Genomic DNA, 25334 nt, shown 5'->3' with positions numbered 1-25334 from the left:
CAGATTGCTTGTCGTCTATCCATAATATAGCCTCCAGTATAAAATGTCATATGCTCCTTAGAAGATCTTCAAATTATTCCACTATCCCCCATTTCCCATAAAACTGGTATTCAGGATATATTCATCTCTCGTGGAGGGTGCAATTTGAACTGTACATTTCAATAAGTACAGCCTTTCTTCAATTGTATTTACCTCTCTCTATTATCCCTGATACAACTCTTGACTTCATCCTGTCTACAAACCATGCTCTGTTCTTTGGATTGTCCGTTATTTATCTTGAGAACCTATTTGACTGTTTGATAAAGAAATGAAGTTTGTACATAGAAAGTCTTCTTCTCTGAACACAAGGCTGTGAGGATTTTTAATGAGCTCTGCCCCCTGCTAATTTCTTGAAAAGTTGTACCTGTAAAGAAAACTTCCATAAGTTGCATATTTGTGAAGATGTTCCTCAATAACCATGTAGTACATCTACATCTACATCTACATCTACATCTACATCTACATTTATACTCTGCAAGCCACCGAACGGTGTGTGGCGGAGGGCACTTTACGTGCCACTGTCATTACCTCCCTTTCCTGTTCCAGTCGCGTATGGTATAGTATCAAAACCTTATAAGTGCACTAATTTTATCCCTAATGTCCATAAATTTTAAGAAATAGTATTTACTTTTTTATAATGAGAGAGCCTGTGGTTATTAAAATAAATACTCATGTAAGGGGCTACTTTTATTTTCAGTGCACTTTTTTTTTCAAATTTTGAGCCTTCACTTTGTTGAATAAAATACCCAATGAACTGTAGCACATAGTGATATTTGTTAAACATTTTTCCTTGGTCTACAGGTGAACTAACTGTGGAAAACTTCTTCAAAGAGCTATCTTCTAGTTCCACAAATATTGCATCTACAAGGAGTGGTCTATCTCCAACAAGCTCTACAGCAGTGCCTGTGATAGACAATATTCTAGTAAGGCTGCAGTCTGCACAAGTTTCTAGAGCAGTAATGACATTAGCAGGCTCACTAGAAATTCAGGTATGTATACACAGCCTCGGTTTAAATCATTCTAGAAAATGTATTAAGTATGAGGGTGGTTTGAAAAGTGCTTGGAATCACCATGAGAAGTCAGCACTAGCACAATGAATTGTTCACGCGTTATTCATTGGACTGTTGCCTGTAAACATGTGCCACATCAGTGCTCTTGGAAGAGAGCCGTGGTAGTGACGTGGCTCTGTTGTTGTTCTGGCATAGTGATATGTGAAGACGGAAAAAATGAGATTCGAGCAGTGATTAAGTACTTCATAAAGAAATGTATGACAGCAAAGGACATTCATGCAGATTTCTGGAATATGCTGGTGGGACTCTGCTCCTTCATATTTAACTGTTGCCAAGAGGACAAATGAATTTAAATTTGGTTGGGAGAGCTTATATAATCATCCGCACAGGGGTCAGCCAAGATGTGTCGCTACTCCAGAAATCATTGCAAAAGTGCACAAAATGGTCATGGAGGATTGCTGATTGAAAGTGCATGAAATTGCTCACACTTTCCAGATTTCATCTGAAAAGGTATGTCACATTTTAGCTGAAGAATTAGAAATGAAAAAATTATCTTCAAGATGGGTGCCGCAACTCTTGACTCTGGATCAAAAGTGTGCCATTGCCATGGCAAAATTACATGCACTAAGGTATGAATTGTTGCCACACACACCTTATTCACCTGATGTAGCTCCATCATAAGATAATAAACCAATAAAGATTTTTTTTAAAGTGTAATTTGGATTTCAATTTTTGCATCTCACTGTTCCCACTCTTGCCCTACACAATGTTGTACACAATTCTATAATGTTAAACAGCCTCACTATTCAAATGGTGATTTCATCATTCATAAACTACTCAATTGAATAGTAACATTTTTCCACCAGGAGATCATATAGTTTTCTCTTCGGTGAACCTTTTTCCATGCTCAGTACATCTCTACCCTTGAGTTTATTGTAAATTATCTTTCCCATGTACTGGGATGTCTGCTGGTAGAGTTTTAAGTGATGTTGTGAAAGCATGAAATTGTCTTTGTGTTTAGTATTCTACATACGTTTTAAACGGTTTTCTTCTGTTAGCTCATGGTTGATATGTAAAAAGATGATAATTTCAAGTATATACAATGCAGGGATAGATAATATTTGAGGTTCTTGAATAATGGAGAGCAAGATGTTCTTTGAGGGGCAGCACACATTTTTCTAACAATTCGTTTTTGAAGTAGCATGATTCATGACATGTAGCTTGAATTTTCCAACAAATTAAACCATATCTAATTTTGCATTCAAAGTAACTGTAGTGCACAACCTTTCTGCAGCTTATGTCTGTTATACCAGATAGTACATCCGTTGCAAAGACAAGGCTGTTTAATTTTCTACTTAAATAATCTGTATGTGCTTGCTAGCTTAGATTTTTGTCCAAGTTTAGTCCCAAGAATGTAATGGACTGAGCTTTGTCCATAAGTTGATTTTTACGTACAATACTGATGTCACTGATTTTTGATTGTTTGGTTCTAAATTGTCTAAACAAGGTCTTTGAAAAAATAAGTTTAAGGCCAGTTTTTGAAACCATGTATCTAGGTTGTTTAGTGTGTTTATAACAGCATCCGAAATCTCTCCCACGTTTGTTTTTCAAGGGGTACAGAAGTGTCATCAGCAAACGTGACTGGCTTGGCATTGATATTAAGAGGTAAATCATTTATGTAAAGGAGAAACAATATTGGCCCTAAGATTGAGACTTGAGGGACTCCTTGTGATATTGTATCTCACTGGCTTTAGGCTTCTTCTTATGTCCTAAAATGAACTTATTATTTGACATTATTTTGGCAGCTTTAGCAGCACTTTTAAATGAAACTTTATAATGTCTCACATAGTCAACAAATTCAGGATTCTTATTGTGTTTCATTTCTTTATGTAGCTCTTGTTTTCGAGCATTAGATTGGTGCCAGATTCTAGGTGGGAATGATTGATTCATTGAAGACCTCTAGAAAACTTCTTAGAAAATCATCAAAGTTCTCAGTGCTTGACACACTATTATTTATGGGCAATTTCACTGCATCTATCTTGTCATGGAATAGGTCCAAGTTATTTTTACTAAAGTCTCTTTTCATAAAACCTTTCTTAACATTGGTTTATTTTTTTCTGGCAGCTCAATAACAATGCAGAATGGTCAGAAATTCCTTAGTCTAAACAGGACTGGTTTTCACTGTTGAACACTTAATTTGTTAAGATGCAGTCTACACAAGTAGCTGAATTTGCATTTTCTCTAGTGAATTCAAAAAAAATTTAGTTTAAAACCAGAGTTCTGAATTATGTCAAGAAAATATTTTGAGCCACTGTGTAGACTTGTCACATTTACATAAAATCAGCTTCTATGATGATGTTTTTCCTCCTTTCTTTCTTAAGTTTATCAAGAATACACTGGAGTTTGGACAATGAAGTTTTAGTTACTGCACTTCCTGGAATTCTGTAAATGCTCATATAAATAAATAAATAAGCTTTGATATTTTTGCTATGATTGAGGGCAATTTGTAGTTCTTCAATTTTGATACTGTCTGCCTTCAGACCACTTATATTCCAATGCATTAAATGATTTTTTTCACTTTCCTTTATCTGTCTAAGTGCAGATGTTTGTATATTTCTTACCTCAATGTTTGCTTCATACCAGTTACTAGTAAAAATCCTTCAGGTGGGCTGGTGGTGAGACTCTTCTCTTGTTAAGGAGACTGGTGACTCCTGTTGCTTCTGCTGTTGTTGATGTCATTTCCATTATTGGTGTTGCTTTTTTCCTTCAGCTCACTTCATTAGACACTGCAGCTGGTGCTGTTTCTTCCTCACTTATTTCCACAGGAGAGGCTGGAACTGCTGCTGCTGTTGTTTCTTCCTCACTTATTTCCACAGGAGAGGCTGGAACTGCTGCTGCTGTTTTCAGGCCGCTAGCATAACTTTTCCTGTGACATATTCCTTGTGTGGTATCTGCTGTTGACACTGTATATGTACTGTCAGTTTCTGAGTGATTTTTGGTTCTGTTTCTGAGGTTTCTGTCACAAAGGTAAATGGTCCACTCCCGGTCTTGAGAGATGTCATCTCTGTTACCACACACTTTTTATTTATAGAATTAGACACAACACATTTGTCATGAGAGGTATCCTGCTTTGAACATAATTTTTGATGTACTATTTCTAAAATCTTGCAAATAATGAATTTCTTTCCCAGTCTCTTGACTTGGAGGCTGTGATTTGTGTGGAATCTTCTTTCAAGTTCACTTATATCCATGAATGTTGCATTTTTAAACTCTCTGAAGATATTATGAACATCTTTCTTTGCTTTTTGTACCTCTTCATTTATGCAGAACCAGTTTGGTAGGTCATGGTGATGTGCAACTGAAAAAATGAAATCATTTTGGTTTCTGAACTCAAGCAATAGTAGCTAGTTGGCAATAATCACTATGTGGATGATGTAGCCTATTTTACACCATATTTTAAATCTATGTGACGATGCTATGCTGATTATATTTATATGTTTTGACAATGCCAATATGGCCGTATCACTTTAGGACATGGTGTAAAAAAGATTTGAAGATGGTCATTACAGACTGAAACCAGTCATCATCTAAAGAATTCATTTGTGATCATAGACTGGAATAAAAAAGCATTTCAAGCAATATTCACTTAAGAGAAACTGTAAGTTCCTTTGTATTGTTCGTTGCTATGTCGTTTGTTCCAGCGAGGGAAACAGAGAAATCATTTGTATTCAGCTCCAATACTTTTTCACGGCTTACTGCAGTTACAGCTTTGCAATTGGCATCTGGTTTCACAACAGCCTTGCATTTGTAACTACATCTAATACTTAATTTGTTGGCTATTCCTTGCTCTTGACTCTCTGCAAACAGATCAAGTTTGAGGCTTGCCACAGGTAAGTATGTTGGGACACTTTATAAGGAAATTCCATCTGACAAGAGCTGCACATATGTCCAGGAAAAAAATTATAAGTTCCACAAAGATTGGCATCTTGCTTTAAAGGTTCAGAAATATAAGAGTGTGCGATTCGTAGTGCACAGAAACATAGATTCTTACAAATACAAATCAGTGACTCACAACTGAATCCGTCAATTCATACAAAGACCTGGGTGTAACAATTTGTGTGGGTGTATTGTATTGGGTATTGACACCGGGGCCCTAGAAACAACGGAAAGGCTTCGTCCTGCCATACCCCTCAGTGGTTCACAACCCCACAACAGGCCACAGCAGTCTAGCCACCCCACCACCGCCCCACACCAAACCCAGGGTTATTGTGCGGTTCGGCCCCCAGTGGACACCCCCCCCCCCCTACCCCCCTCCCCATACCCCTGGGGAATGTCTCATCCCAGACGAGTCTAACCTCAAATGTTTGCATGGTAGAGTAATGGTGGTGTATGCATACGTGCAGACAGTGTTTGCACAGCAATCACAGACATAGTGTAACTGAGGCAGGATAAGGGGATCCAGCCCACATTCACCGAGGTAGATGGAAAACCACCCAAAAAACCATCCACAGGCTGGCCGGCACACTGGACCTCGACACAAATCCGCCAGGCGGATTTGTGTCGGGAACCGGCACTCCTTCCCGTTCGGGGAGCAGCGCATTAGACCGTGCGGCTAGCCGGGTGGGCGATTTCTATTGGTAATAAATGGAGTGATAAAATAAGCTCAGTCGCAAGTGAAAGAGATGGCAGACTTAGATTCATGGGCAGCACACTCAGCAAAGCCAGTCTGTCTCCAAAGAAGACTGCTTATAAGTCACTTATACGTCCCATACTTGAATATTGGCGAAGTTGATGGAACCCATACCAAATAAGACAAACAACTGATATTGGACCTGTATAAAGGAATGTGGCACAGATGATCACAGATTTGTTTGAGTAAGTGGAGAACATCACAAAAATTAAAAATACTGCTTGAAAATAGATGCCAATTACTCATTGAACGCCTACTTACAAAGTTTCAAGAACCAGTACATATTGTACAAAAATTTCTTTGGTGACTGTTCAGAACATTGTGTAAAACATGCACAAAATTTAACAGTAGCAGTGTTGCAATACACTAATGAAATGATAATGAGAACTTGGTCTGCTTTTAAAATACTCTGCAAGACAATCCAACCATTAACTTGAAAAATTTTTACACACTGCACCTTGTAGTCTACAGGCTACCAGTATGCAACGAGTATTTTGTAGATTATGTGCTCTCTCAGATTTTCTCCGTGTGAGTGATTTATGATGTTCTTCTCTGTGTTTGCTGAAACAGTAACTCAACAGAACACGTAGAAACTCACCACTAATTTTTGGCTGCCACTGTTTTGTTACAGCGGTATTTCAAAATATAGAGAGAACTACATTTATTCGTTTCATTTAAAATTTCAGTTTTATATATTTTGAAATTACAAATCCATATTGTTATTAAGTTGAGGAACATGAGGAGAAAATAAGAGGAATGGAAAAAATTATAATTGGTGAGAATTTTCTTTTACCTCTTTTTGTATAAGTAGTTTGTCATCTATTTCTTCTTGTTCTACCAGTTGAAAATGGCAGCAGTTAAGAAGCCTTTGTGTTTATTGTAAGCACATGATATAACCCAAAATTCTGAACTTTGTTGTAGCTGATGGATACATTCTTTACAACTTAGCCTTAATAAAGTATGTGTATAACTACATTTTTGCAACTCTAAGTAGCTCTAATTTCATTTATGCAGGAACCAATATTGGAACCACTAAATGCAAGGCTTGACATCAAACGAATGGTTGCCTACCATCATACCATGACTAACTTACCACCCACACCGGGTCCATATCTACAGCAGCATCGAGATTATCTTCTGTATGATGTAAATGGTGGAATGGAAATTGTACACATCAATCTTGGCCAACGAGATCTTGCAACATTACTTTCAGTATGGAATGACAATTTGGCTGAAGGAAAATTAATGGGTAAGCAGTTAAACTAATTCTTTTTTCTTCATTTTTTCATGTTGAATAAAAATTACACCCACTTATGCTGCATGCTTTCTCATTTTTGATAGTATATTTCTGTAATGAACTAGTATTTAGTACAATTTAGTGAATTATAGTTAGAACTTCCTCATTCGTTTCTATTTCTAGCATGTTACTGTATTTATATTTTCAGTTTTTCTTGTCTTACCATCAGAATTCATTATGAAATGCTATTAATTAAAACAAAAGTAGAAATGTGTGCATGTTTGTGGTTATTACAAGTGAGTTTGAGACACTCTTGATATACAGATTGATTTTATTGAATGAATAATATTTGTTATAAGGATAAGTAATAAATTATCAATGAAAACGGTGAACGAGATGATTGAGCATTGTTTACCTTATATATGAATAAATGAACAGTGAACAGAAACTTTAAATATATGCTGGCTGATGGGCTTTAAAAACCAGACCACAGATGGGTGATGAAAGTTAAAAACATAAGAAGTTATAGCAACTCTTGTATACCTAGCCATCATCCATCCATCGCTTCATCTTTAAGGTTAGCAATGATCTGTTTGTGTTTTTAACCCCCCCCCCTTTCCATCCCCCCCCCCCTGCCCACACATACTCACACACACACATACACACCGCCCAAAGTAAGTGAGTCACTCCCTCTCCTGTTACTGTGATCTGTAACACAATACTTATAACTAAAGTCATACGAAGATTTTGAAGTAAAAGTATATGGTGCTGCTGAACTGACTGATGTAAATACCTCTAAATACTCTAGGGAACAGTTGAATATTAATTTTCCAAGCAGCTCTATTCACAGCACATGCTTTGCTTGATGAGAAGGCATAATAGATTGCATTTAATACGACACACTAATTATTAGTTTCTTCATGTTTGGAGAGTGCTACTGTTCTGTAACTACAAACTTAATTAATGAATACATGCTTATCAACTCAAGTAGTTATTAATTAATTAATAATACAATTAATCAACTTATTATACAATAAAAATTCAATACATACCATTATAGCATCTTCAAAATGTCAAGAAGCTTCTCTTAGCTCATAGTACAAAGTGTAATATGTTTCATGAAATATGTCTTCCTCTGCTTTCTGAAAAAGAGCCGCAGTCATTCAGAACAGGACAGTGATGTATCACAGTATTTGTCTATTACACATATTTTCTCGATATCTGCTGGTTTTTGTCTGTAGGCTATCAGTGACTATTCACTCTTATATTGTAAATTTCATCATATACTTTAGGATAAAGTATAATTTGCAAAAATTTCTTCTTCAGCCCAAGAATACATCACCCCTAAATTTCATTGTATATAAATGCAAGTAAACATGCATTTTTGCGAATTTTCAGAAGCTGTCATTGTCCATTGCATAATCTATGAGTAATCTGTAGGAAATCAGTGTTTGTGATTTAGTTACTGTAACAAATATTCTGACTAACATATTATGTTACATTTAGTTTTCCTGTAAAGAGTAGTAGTCCTGTATATTATTTACATTTAGCATAAATTAACTCTGTATTCAAGTTTGCTAACAACTATAATTAACCTCAAAATGTTATAGGAAACTAGTCATTTTTACTATGGATTTCTGTGTTATCTTAATATAAATTCATTTTCTGTATTTGCTTCAATTCTTATAGGGAATTAGCAACTTCTTAGCTCAACAATTAAAAGATTACCCAAGGCTTTAATTTAAAATCATTTTTTCACTGCCTTGAAATACATTGCACCAGCCAAAATGCAGCCCAACTGTGAATGCTGTTCTCAAACACAGGATGAGTTGGCTGACATTCTTAAGGACCTGGAAATCACCTTGCTACTGTCAGATGATTGGTAGTTGCTGCAAATAAGTGTGTTGCAAATCTCTGGAGAGTTATCCACCTGTGATACTGGTACCAGAGGTACCGTGAATATTATCCTCTCCTGTGGATAGTACAGGATCTATTCTTACTTGTCCATTTGACTATGAGTGGGATGTCAATGGTAAATCTAGGTGACATATATAGGGTGGAAAGGGACCGAGGAGGACTCAAGGTATCACAGACATGACTGAAAATCTTGGAAGATTCATGTGACCATTGCAATCACAAGAATAAAATTGGCTTTAAAATGGCTAGTTGGTCACGAAAAAATAGTCACAGGATGTTTCTGGATCCTTTTTTGATTCATTACACTTTTTTGGCTCTGCCAATCTTCAGATTACCTGGTGACAAATATATTTTTCTACAATCTTACAAAAGTACATACATGTATAAATGGAGCCTCTACACCGAACCACCATACGACAACAAAACCTTCAAGACTTAATGCATAACCTTTGATACAAAGCAGACATACAATATTGACAAGGTTGTCAAATAATGTGAAAAGTGACATAGGTTTTAAAAATCTATACAGAAAAATAAGATTTCACCTAAACATGTGCTACAGACAACCAAGTGAAGTGGCCATTCTCACTTAGGACAACTACACTCATGCTCGTTAATTAAGGATAATTGCAGAATGTGGTGCCACACAATGTGGCATTACACAAAACTGGTGCTAATAGCATTGGAACATAGGGAACACACATGACACAGATCTGTAAGTCCATGGTACTGGTGATAAGTTGAGAAAACTGTCCTAAAACACATGTGCTACAAAACGCCAGGGTTGGCATACTCTGAATCATGTGGTCGAGCAGCTGCTGGGTTATAGCTACCCATTCTTGCACAAGTACCCATTGGAGTTCCTGAAGTGCCCTAGGGGATTGAAGATGTGCAGCGATACATCAACTGAGAGCATCGCAGATGTGCTTGATGGGGTTTAGGTCTGGAGAACAGGCAGGCCACTCCGTTCGCCTGATATCTTCTGTTTCAAGGTACTCCTCCATGATGGCAGCTCAGTGGGGCCATCAATTATCATCCATCAGGGGGAAGGCTGGACCCACTGCACCCCTGAAAAGGTGGACATAGTGGTGCAAAATGATGTCCCGATACAGCTGACCTGTTATAGTTCGTCTGTCAAAGACTTGCGGAGGTGTCATAATCCCACCCCACACCATCAAACCACGACCTCCATACAGGTCCCTTTCAAGGACATTAAGGGGTTGGTATCTGGTTCCTGGTTCACGCCAGATGAAAACCTGGCAGGAATCACTGTTCAGACTATACCTGGATTCGTCCGTGAACATAACTTGGGGCCACTGTTCCAATGACCATATACTGTGTTCTTGACACCAGGCTTTATGTGCTCTTCTGTGACCAGGGGTCAGTGGAATGCACCTTGCAGGTCTCTGGGTGAATAAACCATGTCTCTTCAGTCATATGCAGACTGTATGTCTGGAGACAACTGTTCCAGTGGCTGCGGTAAGGTCCCGAGCAAGGCTACCTGCAGTACTCCGTGGTCATCTGCGAGCACTAATGGTGAGATATCGGTCTTCTTGTGGTGTTGTACACTGTGGGCATCCCATACTGTAGCACCTGGACACGTTTCCTGTCTACTGTAATTGTTGCCATGATTTTGAGATCACACTTTTTGGCATGTGGAGGGCCCGTGCTATGACCTGCTGTGTTTGACCAGCCTCCAGTTGCCCTAGTATTCTACCCCTCATAACGTCATCAAAATGTGTTCTTTGAGCCATTTTCAACACACAGTCACCATTAGCACATCTGAAAATGTCTGCACACTTACTTGCTTCACCGTACTCTGACATGCACCAACACATCTCTGTGTATGCGGACTGCTGCCAGCTTCACCGTGCGACGACCACAGGTCAAATGCACTACATGGTCATACCCCAAGGTGATTTTAACCTGCAAACTGCCCACCAGAGCATTGTTTCACCATGTGTTAGCATTATCCTTAATTTATGAGCAAGAGTGTAGTTGGTGCTAGATGGTGTGCGCTCTGTGGCACTGCCATTGTGGTTGATATGTCATTACAAATATAAATAAAATTATTAATTTCAAACTTTGTACAATTGTTCGTGAACAGTAATATATGTATTTTTTTTATTTTTTTTTATTGAAGAGTCAAGGCCTACTTGAATAAAAGGCACCATGAGAACAGAGGCAACTTTCAAGTGACATGCTTTTTCATTAAGCATGTTTATGTAAAACATCAGATTAAAACCTGTGTCGTGAGGTAAAGAGTTCAAAATGAAGCATGAAGTGTACAAATGTGGCACTGTTGTCATGGCTGATACATCGGACAACTTTAATGTAACATGCTTTTTTATTAAGCATCAGACTAAAACCTGTATCATCAGATAAAAAATACAGAATGAACCATAGAACTTGCAAATGACCACAAACTAACCAAAAGATGAATGAAAGTGCCAGGCTTTTAGGCTTTTATATGAACAGGTCACAGGCCGTAGAAGTGGTTCTTGAGTAATTTTGACAAGTTGCTGCTGAAGAAATAGAGATTAAAACTACGTACAAAACCTGGAAGTTTCATTCATCTTTCAGTTAGTTTGTGGTCATCTGTATGTCATATGGCTTACTTTGTATTTTTTACCTCATAACACAGGTTTTAGAAAATAGAAAGTTTGTAATTGATAATATTATTACTATTTGTTATAGTAAATCAACCATTATGGCAGCACCATATCTGTATGCTTCATGGTTCATTCTGGATTTTTACTTAATGATACAGGTTTTAGACTGATGTTTTACAGAAATATGCTTAAAGAAAAAGCCTGACATTTCAAAGTTGCCTCTTTTCTCATAGTGCCTTTTGTTCAAGTGGCCCTGATTCTTAAAAATAATAATAATAATAAAAATTTAAAAAAGAATTATTTACTGATCATGAAAAATTGTACAAAGTTTGTAATCAATCAATAATATTTCTATTTGTAACAACACATCAGCCATAATGGCAATGCCACATTTGTACACTTTATGGTTCAGTTTGTATTTTTTACCTTATGACACAGGTTTTAGTCTGATGTTTCACAGAAATATGCTTACTGAAAAAGCATGTTGCTCCATAGTTGGTTGTCTCTGTTCACATGGTGCCTTTATTAAGTAGACCCATTATTTAGTGCTCATGAAGAATTGTACAAAGTGAAATTTTTTGGGGAAATGTATGTGTATGTTGAAAGAATAGGCAAATTGGAATTGGAGGTCATGTATTTGCCACAGTAGACAAGAAACTCAAATCCATGAAGATAGAAATTGAAGCTGCATGTGAGAAATTGATGCTGTATATGAGACTGATTGGGCAAGACTCAGTATCAGGGGTGGGCATAAAATTATCACTGGATCCTTCTATTGTGCACTAGACTCATTGCCAGATGTAACCAAACACTTTTTAGAAAACATCAGTTCACTTGTACGTAAGTTCCCCAATCATACTGTAATCACTTGTGGAGATTTTAATCATTTAACAGGTATCTGGGAAAATTACGATTTTCTTAGTGGTGGGTGTGAAAGAGATCCTATGGAAGATTACTAAATGCCTTCTCTGAAAACTACCGAGAACAAGCAGTTTGGAACCCTACTCATAATGAAAATATATTGGATCTAATGGGAACAAATAGACCTGTGCTCTTTGAGTGCCTATGACACGGTTGTGGCAGTGATGGTTACCAAGGTACAAAGGACGACTGAAACAAGCAGGAAGATATATATGTTCAGTAAACAAGATAAATAATCAGTAGTGTCATATCTCAGTGAGGAATGTGAAACTTTCAGTGTAGGCAGGAAGATGTAGAGGAACTATGGCTCAAGTTTAAAGGAATAAAGGAATAGTTGCCCATGCACTAGATAGAGATGTACCCAGGACAACAGTTCATAATGGCAGGGAATCTCCAAAGTATGCAGTCACTGTAAAAAAAAAAAAAAAAAAAAAAAAAGGCTGTCAAGAGAGCAATGTGTGATGCCTTCAGTGACTACCATAGCAGAAAGTTGTCAAATGATATTTCACAAAACTGAAAGATATTCTGGTTGTATGTAAAGGCTGTTAGTGGAACCAAAGTTTGTGTGCAATCCGTAGCAAATGAGACAGGACTTGAAATTGAGGGTAGCAAAGCAAAAGCTGAAATGCTTATCACCATCTTCAAATGTTCCTTTAAAAGGAAACCCAGGAGAAATGCCCCAGTTAAATCATTGTACCACTGAAAAGATGAATGAAATAAGTATTAGTGTCAATGGTGTTGAGAAACAGTTGAAACCATTGAAATTGAACAAAGCTTCATGACCTAACGAAATCCCTGTGAGATTCTGTACTGAATTTGAAGCTGAGTTAGCCCCTCTTCTAACTATAGTATGTCATAAATCCCTCTAGCAAAAAACCACACTCACTTCTTGACAAAAAGCACAAGTCACACCTGTATGCAAGAAGGCTAGTAGAGGTGATCCACAAAACTATCATCCAACATCCTTCACACTGATTTGTTGTAGAATCTTAGAACATATTCTGAGCTCAAACATAATGAGGTATCTTGAACAGAATGATCTCTTCAATGCCAACCAGCATGGATTCCAAAAACATTGATATATGAAATCCAATGCACACTTTTCTCACACGATGTCCTGAAAGCTTTGGATCAAGGCAGGCAAATAAATGCAGTATTTCATGATTTCTAAAAAGTATTTGACAGAGTACCACACCTACATTTATTGTCAAAAGTATGATCATATGCAGTATCAAATGACATTAGTGACTGGATTCAGGCTTTTTGGTATGGAGGATTTGGCATGTTATCTTGGAGGGAGACACATCGTCAGATGTAGAAGAAACTTTGGGTGTTCCCCAGGGAAGAGTGTTGAGACCCTTGCTGTTCATGTTGTACATTAATGACATTGCAGACAATGTTATCTATAACCTCAGACTTTTTGCAGGTGATCCAGCACTTTCTTACATAAACTGCATAAACTTTCAGTCAGATCTCGATAATATTTCAAATTGGTTCAAAGATTGACAACTTGCTTTAAATGTTCAGAAATGTAAAATTGTGCACTTCAGAAAACAAAAAAACCTATCACTATAATTTCAATGAGTCACTGTTAGAATCAGCCAACTCTACAAATATCTGGGTGTAACACTTTGTAGGGACACGAAATGGAATGATTAAATAGGTCCAGTTGTCAGTAAAGCAGGTGGTAGACGTCTCTTTATTGGTAGAATAGTGGGGAGGTGCCATCTACATCCACACTGCACAAGCCACCTGATGGTGTGTGGCGGAGGGTACTTTGAGTACCTCTATTGGCTCTCCCTTCTATTCCAGTCTCGTATTGTTCGTGGAAAGAAAGATTGTGTGTATGCCTCTGTGTGGGCTCTAATCTCTCTGATCTTACCCTCATGGTCTCTTCGCGAGATATACGTTGGAGGGAGCAATATACTGCTTGACTCCTCAGTGAAGGTATGTTATTGAAACTTCAACAAAAGCCCGTACCGAGCTACTGAGTGTCTCTCTTGCAGAGTCTTCCACTGGATTTTATCTATCATCTCTGTAACACTTTTGCAATTACTAAATGATCCCATAATGAAGCACGCTGCTCTCCATCGGATCTTCTCTATCTCTTCTATCAACCCTATCTGGTACAGATCCCACACCGGTGAGCAGTATTCAAGCAGTGGGCGAACAAGTGTACTGTAACATACTTCCTTTGTTTTCGGATTGCATTTCCTTAGGATTCTTCCAATGAATCTCAGTCTGGCATCTGTTTTACCAACGATCAACTTTATATGACCATTTCATTTTAAATCACTCCTAATGCCTACTCCCAAATAATTTATGGAATTAACTGCTTCCAGTTCCTGACCTGCTATATTGTAGCTAAATGATAAAAGATCTTTCTTTCTATGTATTTGCAGCACATTACACTTGTCTACATTCAGATTCAATTGCGATTCCATGCACCATGCATCAATTCGTTGCAGATCCTCCTGCATTTCAGTACAATTTTCCATTGTCACAACCTCTCAATATACCACAGTATCATCCGCAAAGAGCCTCAGTGAACTTCCGATGTTATCCACAAAGTCATTTATGTATATTGTGAATAGCAACGGTCTTACGACACTCCCCTGCAGCACACCTGAAATCACTCTTACTTCGAAAGACTTCTCTCCATTGAGAATGCAATGCTGCGTTCTGTTATCTAGAAACTCTTCAATCCAATCACACAACTGGTCTGACAATCCATATGCTCTTACTTTGTTCATTAAACGACTGCGGGGAACTGTATCAAATGCCTTGCGGAAGTCAAGAAACTCGACGTCTACCTGGGAACCCATGTCTATGGCCATCTGACAAGGGGGAGGCCTCAGACACGGCAAACCGATTCGGTTCAGATTTGGTAGGTCGCTTGTGTACAGCCTAAAATGAAGGAATCTAAGATATTTTGGGTCAACACCCCTGCGTTTTTGAGAAAATCACCCCTAAAGGTTATGATGAGCGATCGACTCAAAGTTGGCGGGATCGATAGATAATTGTAAATAGAGCATTTTTCATCACCAGGTATGGGGTTCGAAAACACATACTTTTCCAGAAATTGAGGTAAGAAACTTTTACAACTATTGCGTCTGTACCCACATGGTCAACGCTTTTCGCCGACAGCACCGATAGCGCAATGGCCAAGGTAACTGGACGTGAATCTCGAAGAAATGTAGTGGATGTTATTCTTTTGGTTTGTATTTTCCCATTTCTCAATTGATATGGATAGGAGGGTTAATAAGGTAAGCAAATCAACAAGAAATGATATTAAGGAAGGCAAATAAACTTCTCAAACCTCTTGGGATAGTAAACAACTAAAATGTTACTCCAGGTCACTTTACAACGGCTCTTCCAGTCACTGTTATGTGTCCTCACTTTTCTTCAAACAACTAGATGGATGTTACCTGTCATGTAAACATTCGAAACAAATATACTCAAGGCACCAAGAGCATCTAATGAATGCAATCTTTCGACAGCTACACTGTTCCTTCCCTGTGATATGACGAAGAGGCAACCGGGACTACATAACTCTCCCCGCGTGCATTCTATCCTGTGCCTCGCTGTAAACAAGTGTCGCACGGTTGGCTATCTGTGATCCCTCGTGAGGAAGTCGTAGCACTTTTACTCGGAGCTGTTTTCATGTGATAAGGCGTAAATGTTTAATACTTTACTAACTCACGGTGTTTGGGAAATTAGTTTGCCTACCTTGTTATTATCATTCCTTATTGATTTACTTGCCTTGTTAACCCTCCTATCCCTATCAATTGAGATATGGAAAAATACAAACGAGAAGAATAACATCCACTAGGTTTCTTCGAGATTTGAACCCGGGTTTTCCGATCCCAAGTCAGTTACCTTGGCTGTTGTGCTATTGGCGCTGTCGGCGACAGGCGTTAACCTGTGGGTACAGATGTGGCAGTTGTAAAAGTTTCTTACCTCGATTTCTGGAAAAGTATGCGTTTTCGGACCCCATACCTGATGATGAAAAATGCTCTATTTACAATTATCTATCGATCCCGCCAATTTTGAATCGATCGCTCGTCATAACCTTTAGGGGTGATTTTCTCAAAAACATGGGGGTGTTGACCCAAAATATATAGATTCCTTCGTTTTAGGTTGTACACAAGTGACCTGCAAAATCTGAGCCGAATCGGTTGGCCGTCTCTGAGGCATTCCCCTTGTGAGTCTCGTGGGTGAATAGCACGAGCTGGGTTTCACACGATCGTCTTTTTCGAAACCTATCGTGATTCCTACAGAGTAGATAGTCATTATACTCTAACATAATTCGTGTTCCAAAATTCTACAACTGATCGACATTAGAGATATAGGTCTATAGTGCTGCACATGTGTTTGATGTCCCTTCTTGAAAATGGGGATGATCTGTGCCCTTTTCCAATCTTTTGGAATGCTACACTCTTCTAGAGACCTACGGTACACTGCCGCAAGAAGGGGCACAAGTTCCTTCACATACTCTGTGTAAAATCGAACTGGTATCCCATTAGTTCCAGCGGCCTTTCCTCTTTTGAGCGATTTTAATTGTTTTTCTATCCCTCTGTCACTTATTTCGATATCTACCATTTTGTCATCTGTCCGACAATCTAGAGAAGGAACTACGGTGCAGTCTTCCTCTGTGGAACACCTTTGGAAAAAGACATTTAGCATCTCGGCCTTTAGTCTGTCATCCTCTGTTTCAGTACCATTTTGGTCACAGAGTGTCTGGACATTTTGTTTTGATCCACCTACCACTTTGACATAAGACCAAAATTTCTTAGAATTTTCTGCCAAGTCAGTACATGGAACATTACTTTTGTGTCATCTGTCTACAAAGGAGATAGCTTATAAATCACTCATGTGACTGTTTCTAGAATATTGCTCAAGTGTGTGGGACCCATACGAAATAGCACTAACAAAGGTGTTGTGTGTGTACAGAGAAGGGCAGCACAAATGTTCATCGGTTTGTTTGGCCCATGGGAGAGTGTCACAGAGATACTGAAGGAACTGAACTGGAAGGTTCTTGAAGATAGACATACACTGTCCTGAGAAAGTCAATTAACAAATTTTCAAGTACTGGCTTTAAATGATGACTCTTGGAATATACTACAACCCCCTACATATCACTCACATTGGAATTGTGAGGATAAAATTAGGACAATTACTGAATTCAAACAATAATTCCTCCCATGCTCAAATGTGAATGGAACAAGAAGAAACCCTAATAACTGGTACGGTAGGATGTACCCTCCGCCAGTGATGTACCCTCTGCCAGTGGTTTGTAGAGTATAGATGTAGACATAGATAATTATCAGTATTGGATGCAAGTACATGAATCAGATTCAAGTACATATTAGCATTGTCATTTTAACATACATATGTCATTTTGAAGAGAAACACCAAAAGCTTTTTCATGTATACTGCCACAGCGTAGTTTGGTAATTCGCTGATAGTCAGTGCTAGTCACAAACATGGCGAGTTCAGGTGCAGAACAAGATTCTTTGTGTTGGAGTTTGACAAAAACAAGTGTGCTACAGCTGTTCAGTGGGTGTTGAGAACCAAGTACAGTAAGAAGCCACCAACAAGGAAGACCATTTACTACTGGCACAACCAATTTGTTATGACAGGTTGCTTGTGCCCAGCAAAGAGAAGCGGATGTTCCAGTGTGAGTGAAGTGAATGTGGAGCATGTATGAGAGACATTCATAAGGAGTCCAAAGAAATCCGTGAGTCATGCATACCGTGAACTTGAAATGGCTCCAGTGACAGTGTGGAAAGTCCTGCGACAGATGCCGTCTATGAAACCATTCAAATTGGAGCTAGTGCCGAAGCTCAATGACGAAGACAAAGACAAGCATTTTGAGTCTTGTTTGCAGTTGGAACAATTGAATGAGTATGGGGATGGCATCGTTGATTGCTTAATTTTTAGCGCCGAAGCCACTTTTCACACTAATGGGAAAGTGAACAGGCATAATTGTTGAACCTGGGATACCAAGCATCCACACGAATGCACTGAATGTGAGCGTGATTCTCCAAAGGTAAATGTTTTTTGTGCCTTGCCACATTGAAAACTGTATGGGCCATTCTTCTTCTCCAAGAGCACTGTCACTAGATATTCCTACTTGGACATGTTGCAACAATGGCTGATGCCTCGAATGCAATTGGATTCTCTGTTTATCTTTCAGCATGATGGAGCTCCACTCCACTATCATCGTGAAGTTCGTGGGTACCTGAACACGGAGCTTGTGGGCATTCTAATAATAATGATGAAATGATGTTGGCCCTCGAGTATGTACCCTCTGACTCAGAGTTGAAATATTAAAAGTTTCAGCTGGTTGCGCATTGTATAGGGGCTGGCATACATACTTGCTGCAATACAAGCCAAATACTGCTGAGTCTACAGTATATAATATGAATAGACACATGAATTGAATGGTTGAAGGTTCCTATCACTCGGAAATTGTGAATTTAGAATGTACATACACATTTATAAATGAAAGTTTGCAATTAAATCAATTCTGCAGGCACTATTTTAATGACTTTAAATGATGAGTATGATAGCAGAAGTACCTTTGAGAAGGCCCTTTATTACTGTAAAACACTTATTGGTGTCGATGGTCCAGCAATTAAATTAAATATAAGTTGATTAACAAGGAAACAATAGATTCCTTCTGCATGTAATTACTTATGAGCAACAACATAGCTCTCAAGATATTCACTTTTAAATGCATACTACGTCTTCACTGCAGATGCAATGGAAATCTCACAAGTCAGCACTATAAAATATTTCTATCTACCCCAACCATGTGCAAACTGCTCCACTCTCTAAGTCTTTCCCGTGACTGTACGTCCATCGCGCCGTACTATCCAAGACTCTTCCATGTCCTATCCTGTACTCTTCTCCCACTTCCATCCAGTCTCCACATTCACGAGTGCTGTGATTGGCTAGATCGCTCCTGCCGTGTCTACAAGCCAATGCACACTCTCAAACATAATGATACACATTCGAAATACTGGATTTACATTTAAATAACTTGAAATTAAATAAATATTCCTATGGCTGGACCATAAACGTGCTCTAACACACATTATTAAATACATAAACAAATTAAATAAACATATATCAAAGGAATAGAACATAAGTAAGCCAGTAGCCTAATTTGACCAATTTCTTCATGAATAGTATATATCAGATATAAACAAAAACATAGAAGAATAAATATATTTATAAGAATGCTGCTACCATTTTTTCTTGTAACTGTGTAGTCAAACTGCCTATTGGCTTCTGTCTCGGGTTCTTCGGCTGACGTTCATCTAATAATTTATTATTAGACATTAGGTTAATATATATAATACTGAATTTTACACTCATATCATACAATTACCTTCAGGCGCACACAAAGGCTGCTATTCAGGCAGCAAATAAACTATCAACCCACAACCCGATCCAGAAAAGAGGCATGATTAATACGCTCGTAACACGAGCAGGGTGAATATGTGAGCTGCAGCATCTCAGGCACGAAATGGAACACCTGAAAAGTGTTCTGAGGTGCAATGGGTACTCCACAAATTATATTGGAAGTGTAACAGAGCCAAACACTCGGCGAAGTAAGGAATCAGAAAATAAATATCGGGTATGGCCTTTCTGCCATAAATTCCCAGAGTGACAGACGGAATCGGTTGTATATAATGCAAACATGCCCTAAAGACGATTTTCAAACTGACAGGGAAGATCAAAGAGTGTCATAGACTGGCAAAGGAGAAAAGGGACCCACCTGCAATGTCGGGAATATACCATATACCATGCACATGCGAAAAAGTTTATGTCGGAATGACTGGACAATCAATCATCACCAGGATCAAAGAACATAAGTGACATTGCAGGTTGGGGCAGGTGGAGAAATTGGCCGTGGCAGAGCACACACTGAATGAGACCGACCACATAATAAAATTCGCCGACACGGAGGTTCTGGCTGTAGAGAAGCACTATCACACACGCTTGTTCAGAGAAGCTGTAGAAATACAAAAACATGTGAACAGCTTCAACAAGAAAGAGGAAAGCCTTAAGGTAAATGGATTCTGGCTTCCCGTACTGCAGCGAACAACTGTCACAGGTGGCAAGAGGAGAACCACACCGGAAATGAGCACAGAGAAGCCCTCGGACGTTGGCGCACCAGGTAGATATAGTCTGCGGCCACGAGCTCTGCTCCAGTTCACCACCGGCAATGGAGGATGAAGCTTTGACAATGCCAGCCACTTGTGCTGGCGAAACATCAGTAAAATCAGTAGATGAATGTTGGCCGAAGAACCCCAGACAGAAGCCAATAGGCAGTTTGTCAACAAGTGGCCACGAAAGCCTTAACAATTTTGTAACTGTGGAGTACTTATGGACTGAGTTGATCGATAGTAATTGGATACTTTGACCTCCAATAACTCGTGTACTATTTAAGTTACATGCCTGTAATTTATACCAATTTAGGTTTACACTAATAGCTTTCTAAAGACACATTGATCGACAAAATCAGATGAACCATTTAGATTTTGGAAATTCGTTGCTGGGTGTGACTTGTATAATTTATCATCATATACTAAACTTTAAACTAATAAAGATCTTGAAAATCTGATTACACCATCAGAATCATTGTGCAAACAATGGTAATGTACATGTTTCTTTTTGAGGTATCATGATTCATCTGGCTACTATTAATTTCTGTACTAACTATGAAGTGTCTGCCATTAAGGTTTCACAAAGTCCGCCATCTTTGGCACTCCAGGCATGTCTCCTTCATCGACACAGCATCATGGAATTCCCAGCCACTTGCTCAGTTGGACCATGTGGTCCGGCCATTGTGCGGCATCATGCGGTTGCTAACGAGCCATGGTTTGCTGAGCAGCCTGAGCGGTCTTGCCAACTCTGACCTTACAATATTTTCAAGGCACCACAACTCACCTGTTACCCTATAAGCTGCTGCACTGATGGATCGGCTGTGCTACAGAAGGTGACAACTGTTTCATGAAATGGCCTCCCCGATCTCACTCCGTGTGACTTTTTTATGGGGGGGGGGGCAGGGGGGCGGAGGGGGGGGGGGCACATTAAAGATCTGGTGTATGTACTGCCTCTACTACGTCATGTAGCAGAGCTCCGAGGGAGAGTACGGGAAGTGACTGCCACAGTCGACGATGCCATGCTGGGATGAGTATGGCAAGAATTCAATTACTGTATTGACATCTGTGGGCTCACTCATGGTTCATATATCGAATGTTTCTAAAATAACTTCCAGAGTTTCTCTTCAAAATGCAATATGTATGACATCTGTACAATGTTTAGTTCTTGTTCAATAAATAATTGAAAGTGTTCTCAGACTTTATATACACGCTTTATATAATTACCGATTTTGTACCTACTGCACGAGCTACACATACACATTTTATTCCTGTTCTTCCTTACATAAGAACACATCTTGAATTTACTACATATCAATCTATGTACATTTTAATTCAACATCACTTTATGCCTATTTTAAATTTTTTTCATTTAGTATGTATTTATTAACTGAATAGAAAGGACTTTCAGTAACCAATAGTTTAAGCAGTGCATTCGGACATGTCCGAAAGAACAGATACCATCTTCATATAGATAAGGCTTACTGGCCAATGATCTTCTTCAGTGTGGATGCACTCACATTGCTCAAACTCTTACGGGAATTGGTAGATTGACTGCCACAAGTAATGAGTATAGCGGGCAGGGGCACTACAAATGTAGTGCATGCACAGTAAGTTGGAAATGTGGGTCTCACGGGGAGCATGCCAGGGATAAATCCCTGCGGTCACACTATTGTCTGTGTCCTCGATGGCTCACTCGGATAGAGCGTCTACCATGTAAGCATGAGATCCTGGGTTCAAGTCCCTGTCGGTTCACACATTTTCAACTGCCCCTATTGTAATTTATCAATGCTGTAAGCAGCAAATTTCATTGTAATTCATTCTTTGAGAGCTGTAAGATCACCTTCATATTCATATACCATACTCGTGGGCTCCACTCATCATACTTCATCCTTCTTCCAAAAATGGTTCAAATGGCTCTGAGCTCTATGGGACTTAACATCTGAGATAATCAGTCCACTAGAACTTAGAACTACTTAAACCTAACTAACCTAGGGACACCACACACATCCATGCCCGAGGCAGGATTCGAACCTGTGACTGTAGCGCTCACGCGGTTCCAGACTGAAGCGCCTAGAACCGCTCGCCCACACTGGCCGGCCATCCTTCTTCCAGTTTCTGGTGTTTTTTCCTAATGTGAAGTCATCCCAATGTTGTCCCTCACCTATAGTGTAATGAAGAACACCACCACAGTGCCCTGGAACTGCTTGCTGATTGATATACATTGTCTTTTCTCGTACCTTCAACTGCCTCATTTTATAAGGCCTGCACTATTTGGTGCTATAGTCATACTGACCTTATGCTGTGTGGTGTTCAACTTTCTATGCATCAATGGGAGACCTCTGGAAACATGCCTACACACTTTCATTCATTGCCACCTAGTAGTTAATGTGTGATGTTACTTTATCTTGTTCTTAAGTTTTGTGGAATAGTGTATTTGGTTTTTTAGTAATGAAACCAACTCTACAGTTTTACAATGACAGCTTTAGTTCTTTCCATTTCATTCATATTTCAAATATGCCCAAGTTTTCTTTATGAATAAATCTGCCTTACATTAATTTCAGTGAGAAACCAAATCGAGTACTGTTCCGAAGGAAATACAATATTTGCTAAACATTCACGTCAACAGTGTGTTCTGTTTATGCTGTGAAGATCGTAATATCAGAATGCTGTATGTGAACTATTAAGTTCTTTGTTGGGCTGGGAGATAGTAAAATTTGTCAGTTCCATCCAAATGAAAACTTTATTGATTAATTTGCTGCCTGAATAGCAGCCTTTGTGTGTGCCTAAAGGAAATTGTATGATATGTGTGTAAAATTCAGTATTATACATATTATCCTAATGTCTAATAATGTTACAATAAAAATTCTAGAATAACAGAAATTCTGGGATTGAAATAATAAACAATGACTCATCTGTAGTTCGTACACATAACAGCACAGTGACCTAATTAAATGTTGTGAGGTACTTCTCTTTTTGTGCTGTACACATTCCTAAACAAACGATCTCTGGGGTACAAAAATACACCCACTTGACCAGAGTGAAATTTACTTCCCCCTCCTCCCCCCCCCCCCCCTACTTACAGGAATAATTGAATTGAAAGATATGAGAGAGATGTGAGGAAGTCAGATTTAGAGGGCTCAGAGTGGGTAGCGCTATAGTTGGTGGTATTATAGAGGAAGAGATATGTGTCTCTCACTAGAAGTTGCCATGCTACAGTGAAGAAATCTGGCCTCTGATACTACTAGGAAAGTGTTGCTGGGTGATTATACAATATCTGAAACAGTTTAGGAGCTACATTCAACTTCTTCACACCAAGTGAAAAGCTGAAATCAACCACCTGATTTAAAACAGAAAAATGATACCATGTCCCCTGTACCTGTACCTGTTTTTACCACAACCTTGCAAACCTCTCTATCAATAAGCTAGAATTCGTTCCTGAGACTCTGTTTACCATGAGATCACAAACTGCATTTTATAATGTTGACAATCATAAATCTTTTTAAAACTCTTTTTTCCTAATTTACTACCCTCTGTTTATTTACAATGATCAAATCTCCTTTACCAGCAAACATTAGAATAATAACAGTTGATATTCTAACATCCATTATGACTATTATTACCAAATACTTCCACTCTATTGTACCTGAAACATGTGACAAATTGAATATAATGTAAAATAATGCTGTATTACACAATGTTTAAAAACAAATTGACAATCAATAATCATACAGATATACAACATGTTGTATCTATACTCACTTAGTCATGTGGAGTGAATTACTCTGAAGGGCAACAGGTTCAAAATCTCATCTTCAGCAAAATATAAATTCAATTTAATTGCATAGATAAAAAACTACTCACCAAGTGGTGGCAGACCATGGGCATAAAAGATGGTTATAATTAGGCAAACTTTCAGAGCCAGTGGCCCTTCTCCAGGCAGTAGCTTTGAAGGGGAGGGAAGAGGGGGTGAAGGAAAAGAAGTGGAGAGGTCTAGGAAAAGGGGTAGATTTTGAAAAAGTCACCCAGAACCATGGGTCAGTGGAGACTTACTGGACGGGATGAGAAGGAAAGACTGATTGTTGGGGATTACACCGGACGAGATTTGAAAAACTGAGAGCTTAAAGATGGAAGACTGGGTAATATGCAAAACAGAGTTTACTGCTAAAACATTGTTTATCTACATCTACATTTATACTCGGCAAGCCACCCAACGGTGTGTGGCGGAGGGCACTTTACATGCCACTGTCATTACCTCCCTTTCGTGTTCCAGTCACATATGGTTCGCGGGAAGAACGACTACCGGAAAGCCTCTGTGCATGCTCGAATCTCTCTAATTTTGCATTCGTAATCTCCTCAGGAGGTATAATTTGGGGGAAGCAATATATTCAATACCTCATCCAGAAACACACCCTCTTGAAACCTGGACAGCAAGCTACACCATGATGCAGAGCATCTCTCTTGCAGAGTCTGCCACTTGAGTTTGCTAAACATCTCCGTAACGCTATCACGCTTACCAAATAACCCTGTGATGAAACCACCACTCTTCTTTGGATCTTCTCTATGTCCTCTGTCAACCTGACCTGGTACGGATCCCACACTGATGAGCAATACTCAAGTATAGGTTGAACGAGTGTTTTGTAAGCCACCTCCTTTGTTGATGGACTACATTTTCTAAGGACTCTCCCAATGAATCTCAACCTGGCACCCACCTTACCAACAATTAATTTT

The 25334-nt window shown here is 38.9% G+C and overlaps 1 protein-coding gene across 1 annotated transcript in view; it reads left to right on the top strand.

The window, feature by feature from the left end:
- The window catches only part of LOC124722880 (vacuolar protein sorting-associated protein 13A-like), a 752258-nt gene that overhangs the window by 278933 nt on the left and 447991 nt on the right, over positions 1-25334 (top strand). The window contains exons 24-25 of the mRNA XM_047248017.1: positions 841-1028; positions 6754-6988. Coding sequence (XP_047103973.1) covers positions 841-1028; positions 6754-6988 — 423 coding nt within the window. The remainder of the gene's footprint in view (positions 1-840; positions 1029-6753; positions 6989-25334) is intronic.

The sequence above is a fragment of the Schistocerca piceifrons genome, chromosome X, assembly GCF_021461385.2.
Source record: "Schistocerca piceifrons isolate TAMUIC-IGC-003096 chromosome X, iqSchPice1.1, whole genome shotgun sequence".
Lineage (NCBI taxonomy): Eukaryota > Metazoa > Arthropoda > Insecta > Orthoptera > Acrididae > Schistocerca > Schistocerca piceifrons.
The sequence above is the reverse complement of the archived record's forward strand: the minus strand, read 5'-3'. Positions and strand labels throughout refer to the sequence as shown.